This window comes from Poromitra crassiceps, assembly GCF_964638095.1.
Source record: "Poromitra crassiceps genome assembly, contig: HAP1_SCAFFOLD_1414, whole genome shotgun sequence".
Taxonomy (NCBI): domain Eukaryota; kingdom Metazoa; phylum Chordata; class Actinopteri; order Beryciformes; family Melamphaidae; genus Poromitra; species Poromitra crassiceps.
In genome coordinates this window covers 46-9,101 of record NW_028150997.1, presented here as the reverse complement: position 1 = coordinate 9,101, position 9,056 = coordinate 46, and the positions used below count along the sequence as shown (strand labels likewise).

The 9,056-nt window shown below is 46.9% G+C and overlaps 1 protein-coding gene across 1 annotated transcript; it reads right to left on the bottom strand.

Annotated features, from left to right (window-relative positions):
• Positions 1–1,764: 1,764 nt before the first annotated feature.
• Positions 1,765–8,423, bottom strand: lmcd1 (LIM and cysteine-rich domains 1; the record flags this gene model as incomplete). The annotated part of the gene is given in 10 exon segments (XM_083664377.1): positions 1,765–3,463; positions 4,847–5,004; positions 5,007–5,030; positions 5,033–5,063; positions 7,504–7,632; positions 7,634–7,665; positions 7,668–7,740; positions 8,274–8,281; positions 8,284–8,335; positions 8,337–8,423. Coding segments are annotated over 10 exon segments (693 nt in total), but the record flags the coding sequence as incomplete, so codon positions are not given.
• Between the last annotated feature and the right edge of the window lie 633 nt (positions 8,424–9,056).

Sequence of the window (9,056 nt, the reverse complement as noted above, 5' to 3'; positions counted from 1 at the left end):
CACCACTAAACCTCTCTCTCTCTCTCTCTCTCTCTCTCTCTCTCTCTCTTTACTGTATGTCTCTCTATCTGCCTCTCTCCCTCTGTATCTTCCTCTGTCTCTCTCCCTCTCTGTCTCTCCCTCTCCCTCTCTATGTCTCTCTACAGTATGTCTCCCTCCCCCTCTCTCTCTCCTTCTTCTTCTGTGGTTTCTCTTCTGTCTGCTGGCCTGCAAGCGCTCCTCTCCTCTCTGTCTGTTTCACCTACATTCATTAGATTACACAACAGCCTTTCATCTGCCTTAAAGGGGAAGCCCCGTGCTGCCTTCAGGTGCTGTCGGAAATATACACGAGTAGCACATGACACTTTACAGTGTGCAATAAAGCAATGTGCAATGAACACACAAGCACTATTATTAGCAGTGGTAGTAGTAGTAGTAGTAGTAGTAGTACTATTATTAGTAGTAGGCTAGTAGTAGTATTAGCATTAGCATTAGCATCATTATTATTATTATTACTGTTATTGTTGTGATTATTATGTTATATGTTATTGTATTTTATGTTTCAGGTACATACATTATGGTATTAGGACTGAGAGGTTGATATGCCGTTCACATCCTTTCCCTTCACAGCAACAAATACAACACTCTGAACAGACCAATGAAATTAATGCCCCACCCACCCGAAATAGCAGTATTCTGGAAATATTGCGATATTTGTTATTATCGAAAATCATCCCAAGCCTAGTCCCTGTCACCAATGAGCAGAAAAGTCGAATCACTTGGCTGCCCAAGCTAATCTCTAAAAGGTGAGTTTGCAGCTTTGTAACTGAAACAGACAGAAAACAGTGAAGTAAAACTCCAACAGCTAGTAGGCCAAAGTTCAAGTTAAATAAACAGTGAACTGAAACTCAGCTTAGGGTTAGTTCAATTTCAGAAAACAGTGAAATAAAACTCCAATGGCTAGTAGGCCAATAGGTCAAGTAAAAATAACAGTGAACTAAAACTCTAACAGCTACTGTAGTAGGCCAAAGTTCAGAAAACAGGGAAGTAAAACTCCAACGGCTATATACTGTAGGTCTAGTTCAAGTTGAGTTGAGTTTGTGAGAGGAAGGTTGCTGTTTCAAATCCCTGAAAGGAAAGTGATTAAATCCTCCTGTGCGGCGTGGAGACTATTACTATTACAAAGAAAATACATTGCAGCGCCGTCCGTCTGCATCCGGACTAAAAATATCCTTTTCTGCTTTTCCTTCCCTGGTCCAGGAGGTGACGCAGTGCACCGGCAAGACCGGGCCTCCAGCCAGGGGAATAGCTGGCATTCCTGCTGGGAGTAGGTCAGTGCACACACACACACACACACACACACACACACACACACACACACACGCACGCACGCACGCACGCACACACACACACACACCCACACACACGCGCACACGCACCAGCACAAACACACACACACACACACACACACACACACACACACACACACACACACACACACACACACACACACACACACACACACACTTGAGTCATCCACCTGACTCTCATCCCCAGCAGCAGGTTGGGGTGACTCTTCTGTTGTGGGGTCGAACTTGCAACCTTTTTGTTGGAGGATGGTAACGTGTGCGTGTGTGTGTGTGTGTGTGTGTGTGTATCAGGGCTAGTCCCTACAGAAAGATGAAAGACGATGTGGATTCACTCGTAATGAACTTTATTTCAAGCCAATAAGCAACAAACACATCGAGCAGAAGCAGCTTCCTCTGCAGGTTAAAGCAACACGCCAACATTAGCCTATGACAGATTGACCTATTTGTCATATTCATAATAGTAAGACAAGAAGATCGATGCCCTTCTCTTCTCTGTGCGTGCAGTAGAGAGCAGTTAGCTAGTTAGCTTAGCACAATGACTGGTAGTCTGCGGGACTGGCTAGCCTACCCCCGTTAAATCACCAATACACATTCCAAACATATATACATATTAAAAGGACCACAATGGAAATAAGCCTTTGGGCTTCATTGTGTTTTTATCCTTTTGTTGATTTTTGTATCTGGGGCTTCTCTGAGGCCACTTGTATTTTAATTATCAATAAAGAATTTCAATCAATCAATCAATCAATCAATCAACAGTGCCAAAATGCTCATATGTAGGCTACTCTTATGTAGCCTATGTGTTGACTCGGATTCACCACATTATGAAATAACAATGTAAAATTACGAGAATTTCATTGTAACATTTTTTATTTCTAATACACGTCTTACTATTGTTGCCGTGTTGCTTTAAAGCTTCTTCACATCACAGCCAGATTACTGTAACCACATGAGCACGCCCCCTGCTGTTTTAAAACAAACAACACAACACAATATCACTTCAACTTGTTAATTCTGACACAAAATAAATGTGGATGTGAAGTCTCAACAAGGCGACATCCTTTCAAAGCAAAACCAGGTAACATTTCATTTTATTCCCGTCTATTAACCTGCGCAAAGTACTATAAGTTAACAATAATACTGTGTTACTCCTTCGTGAAAACTGTGCTTATATTGTAAACACATTATGTATTGGGTTTTGAATTACAGGATTACTGTGAATTCATACGTTTTCCATAGGTTTACTGCACAGGTAATAGTGAAATGGGTCGTTATTAAGTGCTACCAAAACGCCATCAGAGATCTAATTAGCAAAATAAAGAAGTCATCATCAGAGATCCATGTCAACAAAGACATTGAATATAACTGGATCTGTAGTCATATTGAGAAAAACATGTTAAACAGAAGAGAAGATATAAAGCGGGCAATACATCGTAATTGTTTTACTTGTACGATATTTGTAATGTAAAGGAAAAAGAAGGGCAGTTAAATGTAAAATATGAATAGTTCTCAAGAGAAAGCAATATTGATTTATGACATCTTGGCAGAAAAAGGCAAAACAAGAATCCAGTAAAAATGTTGTCCTCCTCGAGTGAAGCAGCGCCTCCTGTGGGCCAGTCAGATATAAACACAGTCCTAAAAAAAGTATTGGCTGGGACATTTCCATTATGTGTAAAAGAAAAGTCTTTAGTTGGAGAAAATATAATTGGTTCTGATTGATCTGAAAATGTATGCAGGTTTGAATTTGGAGTTTGCTAATGGTGTCATTTAATAAATGCCCAACGGTAAAGGTGCATCAGAGAAAGATGATTGAGAACAGATTAAAATAACAGAATAAAAACAGAAACCAATAGAATAGTATTCTTGATATGTGATATGTTAGTAAAACCTTTTTCCAGGCTTTTTCCATCTGACATCCAGTTCTCTATTTTCTAAATGTCTTCTCATTCCTGTCGGGGCTGACAGGGCTGTCAGTGCTGACAGGGCTGACAGGGCTGTCAGTGCTGACAGGGCTGTCAGTGCTGACAGGGCGTGTCCAGGTTCTCCCCACAGTGATGATGATGATGCCACATCTGTCCATCTGTCCCTGAGTGGAAAGACTGACAGAAGATCAACTGAGGAGAGGAGAGAGGGGAGAGGAGAGGGGAGGAGAGAGGAGAGGAGAGGAGAGGAGAGGAGAGGAGAGGAGAGGAGAGGAGAGGAGAGGAGAGGAGAGGAGAGGAGAGGAGAGGAGAGGAGAGGAGAGGAGAGGAGAGGAGGAGAGGAGAGGAGAGAAAACAAAGTACTGAGATACCGTACAACTGTGGTCAAACAGATCCTATACCTAGTGGGAACATAGTGGAACATCCCAGTAAATACAATCTTAGAATTATTATTATCATCATCATTATTAGTAGTAGTAGTAATATGGCCCATTTCCACCGCAGGTAGTAGCGCGATCCCGCTCCGCTCGACTCGATAAATTGTCTCATTCCACCGGTTAAAACCGTCCCAGCCCGGGTTGTATTGGGGTCGAGTCGTGCTACTTTTCGTACCTGCCTCATCGGGGTTCTTTTCTGTGAACCCGGTACCATACGGTGACGTGAAAACATTGTTGACGACTGATTGGTCAGGCAGAATCGTGTTTACTCTATCTACTGACTGTCAATGCAATGCTGCATACCAGTTTAGTGGGCTTACCTTCTCTTCTCTTATGTATATTTCCATCAGTCTTTTGTGTTGCTGCCTTCGCCTCTGGTGAAATAAAATCTTGGCGGTGGTTTCAATTGTTTTGAGTGTGAAAAAAGTCTGTGCTCAGGAAGCTCCTGAGTGCAGCGCTCTGCTAGGCTGAAGCCGCGGTCTTGCCTGGTGAGAGGCCAACGGGGTACAGGCTTCACACTCTGTCTGTAGCGCCTCTCCCGTCCCCGCGCAGCGCAGCGCATGCATCTCCTGGCCGATTGTCACATTTGCCCATGTACACTGTAGGTCATTTAGAGGCACCAGTATTTCATAAACAGTTTAAAAGTTCTGTGGATGGATTTAATTGTAACGTTATGTTATAGCCTACTTCGGCTATAAGCGAAGGACAGATATGCGGTCGCTATGACGACCAGCTGTGGGCGGGGGCAGATGATCTGCGGTCGAAGCAGAACATCCATCGGGCCGAAACGAGTAGAGCCGACTGGTGACGAGCTGTGCAGGGCAGTAAAATGTGGTGGAAATGAGCCAATAGTAGGAGTAGTAGTAGGAGTAGTAGGAGTAGGAGTAGTAGTAGTATTTGGCATGTATCAGGTCCTTGATTGACAGCGTTTACTTTCAATACTTGAGTACATTTAATATCAGATAGGCTACTCAAGTAATATTTTAATAGGTGACTTTAACTTCTACAAAAGTCATTTTCTGATCTGTACTTTTACTCAAGTAGTACTTTTACTCAAGTAGTACTTTTACTCAAGTAGTACTTTTACTCAAGTAGTACTTTGACTCAGTATTTAGTTTGAGCTGTAGACCCTCCTCACCTCGTCACAGCCTGAGCATCGTGGCCAGACCGTCTGGCAGTAGTGTCGTCCGCAGAACAGCTTCTGATTGGACCAGAAGTAGACCAGATCCACCAATCCCTGGCCACACTCCGAACACAGGAAGCAGGTGGGATGCCACAGGGCGTCATGGTAACCGGCCGCTCCGCATAGACAACCGGGTTGTCTTAGCAACCTCTACTTGACAGCCAGTACAGAGCTAGAGAGAGGAGAGAATATTAGTGAGACATGCTTCTTTTTTCCCGCCAAAATCTCGTAACGTAACGTAACCTCTCGTTCAGAGCCATCAAAATCCTGCCATTTTTTATTTTTTATATAATTTTTGACCTTTATTGGAAAGGACAGCAGGCAGACAGGACAGATGGGGAGAGAGAAGATCACATGTGGCAAAGGACACTACAATAAATTATACATCAAACCCTTCAGCTACTTCTGCTCTCACTCACAATGTCAAAGTTTAAGCCATGTGCCAACGTTGTTTGACACCAACTCTTCTTCACTGTAGTTTCTGCTGTCAGCTAAAGAGGTCAAACAGAGCCTTTCACACAGACGCTGAACTGAGGGGGCTGCATAAAGGGACAGTGCAACATAAATAAGGATTTGTTTTGCTGTCAATCAAAGACATTTCCATTTCCTCCCTGTTTTCATAATCCAGATTTTGTCCCCTCCCTCCCACCCATTGCTGTAGCGGGCTCATTTTTAAAGATAGTGTCTGATATCATATCTGGTATCATACTAGAAGACCGGGCAGGGTGCTAAATAACACTCCAAATTTAGGCTACATTTTGGCAAGGGAAGAACTGGCATGGCAGAGAATGGGTTCTGTGGGTCCCCACAAGTCGATTCCTAGGCTCGCAGCCTCACCCGCCCTGCAGCCTCACCTGCCCTGCAGCCTCACCCGCCCTGCAGCTCACCCGCCCTGCAGCCTCACCCGCCCTGCAGCCTCACCCGTCCTGCAGCCTCACCCACCCTGCAGCCTCACCCGCCCCTGCAGCCTCACCCGCCCTGCAGCTCACCCCGCCCTGCAGCCTCACCCGCCTGCTGACAGCCACCCGCCCTGCAAGCCTCACCCGCCCTGCAGCCTCACCCGCCCTGCAGCTCCCCCGCCCTGCAGCCTCACCTGTCCTGCAGCCTCACCCGCCCTGCAGCTCCTCACCGCCCTGCAGCCTCACCCGCCCTGCAGCTCACCCACCCTGCAACTCACCCACCCTGCAGCTCACCCGCCCTGCAGCTCACCCCACCCTGCAGCCTCACCCGCCCTGCAGCCTCAACCCGCCTTGCAGCCTCGCCCGTCCTGCAGCTCACCCGCCCTGCAGCTCACCCGCCCTGCAGCTCACCCCGCCCCTGCAGCCTCACCCGCCCTGCAGCCTCACCCGTCCTGCAGCTCACCCGCCCTGCAGCTCACCCGCCCTGCAGCCCTCACCCGCCCTGCAGCCTCACCCGCCCTGCAGCTCACCCGCCCTGCAGCCTCGCCCGCCCTGCAGCTCACCCGCCCTGCAGCCTTCACCCGCCCTGCAGCCTCACCCGCCCTGCAGCTCACCCGCCCTGCAGCTCACCCGCCCTGCAGCCTCGCCCGCCCTGCAGCTCACCCCGCCCTGCAGCCTCGCCCGCCCTGCAGCCTCGCCCGCCCTGCAGACTCGCCCACTGCGGCCGCCAACAATGCAAAGTGGAAGTGCAGCTTTATTGTTAGTGACTCCGGGTGAGATCTACTCTGAAATGTGTTTCTGTTTCCTCCAAACAGTTCTGCAAAGCATTACAACCCCCCCCCCCCCCCCCCCCCCCCCCCCCCCCCCCCCACACACACACACAGACAAGAGGCACGCACGCACATGCACACACACACACACACACACACACACACACACACACGAGGCATGCACGCACATGCACGCACACGCACACACACACACACACACACACACACACACACACACACACACACATGCACACACACACACGCACACACACACAACACACACACACACACACACACACACACAGGAAGAGGGTCTTGAACCAATTAGAGGCTTCTCTGGTTTCACCTTGGCTACAAAGAAGAAAGCAGAGCCTTCTGACTGATCACATGATCACAACAGGATCCCTTTATTCAACTCACATGTAGCTTCAGAATGTCATGTTGAAGGAAAAAAGATTCATATTTAGGAAAAGATTCATATACATTTTTCCCTAAAGATTTATCCCTCCCCCAATATTTACATCTAAACCTACTTTTGAGACGTAATGTCTATCCTTTTAGGTGTCCAGGCAGGGCCAGCGATGTTTGGTTTTTCTCCCCCACAATAATGCTTGGTCTTTTCCTTTGCAGTAGGCCTAGTTCCTATCTCGTCCTATTTGGATACTTGTGATATTGATCGACCTTTGTTTAGGCTCCTACCTTTTTGGTCTCTAATGCTCCACTCTATTGTTTGTTTTCGTTTTTGCTCTATATTGATATTTTTTGGCTGTGTGTTGACATTTCCTGCCATTTTCTGAAATTAATTTGGTTGTTTTTTTGATATACAGTTTAATCTTTTGTGTAATCTCAGAGTTGCAGAAGGAAGGGGAAAAAACGACCAGGACAACAGGGGGAATTGGGGGAGAAAATCCCCCAAAACGATAAAAAAAAAGGTACTTGCATGTTCAGTCTTCTTATTGTCCGTCCCGTTGGTGGAGCCGGCAGCAGCAGCAGCAGCATCGTCGTGCTCCTGGAGCTGCGACACCGCCTTACTATTGGTGTTGCCGTGGTCCTTGGCCTCCTTGGCTCTCCTTCTGATTGGCTGCTTCGCTCAAAGCCCCGCCCTCCCCGGTAAGGCCACCTCTCCGACTCCCAGCACTTCCTGTTTGTAGTGCTTTACAAACAGCAGCATGGAGGAGATCTGCAGGAAGAGCACACTCTGAATCACTGTGTGTTCTTTGGTTAGGTTAGGGTAGTGCTTTCTATATACACTATGGATCTATATAGAATGATAATGACTCAAAGAACCCATCTATCTATCATGTGCAGGAGTGATAGGTTTGTGTTGACCAATACCAGTGAGTCACTCATCAATTAGAGCTGAGATTTCTGCCTTTCAAAAGTCACTTCCCAAGTGGTGTATTTAGTAGACTCGTTAAACCAATTACTGCTCCCAAATGATATATGGTGTCATACAGTATAATGAGTAGTGTAAAGTACTGTAGTGAGGAGTAGTGTAGTTAATTACTGATACCAGACCATAAGTAAATAAGCTGCTGTTGCTAGCGAGTAGTATGCAAAGTAACATAACGGGTACAATACTGTAAGTAACTTCTATCAAGGGAGCAATAAGTAAAGTAATATAATGAGCAGTGCAACCAGGGGGGATTATGTAAGGTAATATGACGAGTTGTGTCATGGAGTAAAGGGTCCCTGTACTGTACTGTAGCCTACCTCCTCTGGCCGGCCAGGCCCTGACACTGCATGGGGTCCTGATCGTAGGCAGGGAGCTGACCGGAGGAGCTGCCTGCGCCGCTCCAACGCACCCCCTGTCCCCGAGAGCGGACGGCAGGCCTCAGGGAGGAGCTCCATGTACTGCATGGCCTGGGGAGGGGGGTGGGAGAGGGTGGAGAGAGTGGGACACGACCGTTTATTTGTATAGCACATTTCATACACAGAGGCTGTCCTCTTCCAAACAGTTTAGGATCGAGTTCAGTTCAGTTCAGTTATATCTCGGATTCCGCTGATCAGATTTTTACAAAACTTTGGGGGATTACACGTCTCTTTGATCCACTCTTGCATTTTGCATGACAATCATGTTTCTGTGTGTTTGTTTGTTTGTAACCTTTGTAAAAAAAAAAATCAAAGATAGAAACTTTATATGTACTGCTATGAGAGAGAGAGAGAGAGAGAGAGAGAGAGAGAGAGAGAGGGAGAGAGAGAGAGAGAGAGAGAGAGAGAGAGGGGAGAAGAGAGAGAGAGAGAGAGAGTGAGAGAGAGAGAGGAGAGAGAGAGAGATCAGGCATGGTGTTGGGTTTGGACCTGTCTGTAGAAGCTAAACCACAGTAATGTTCCTCCATCTCCTCCACACTCACACACACCACACACACACACACACACACACACACACACACACACACACACACACACACCACACACACACACACACATGCACACACACACACACACACACACACACACACACAGAGCTGAGTGTCATGCTCAATAATCACTGTC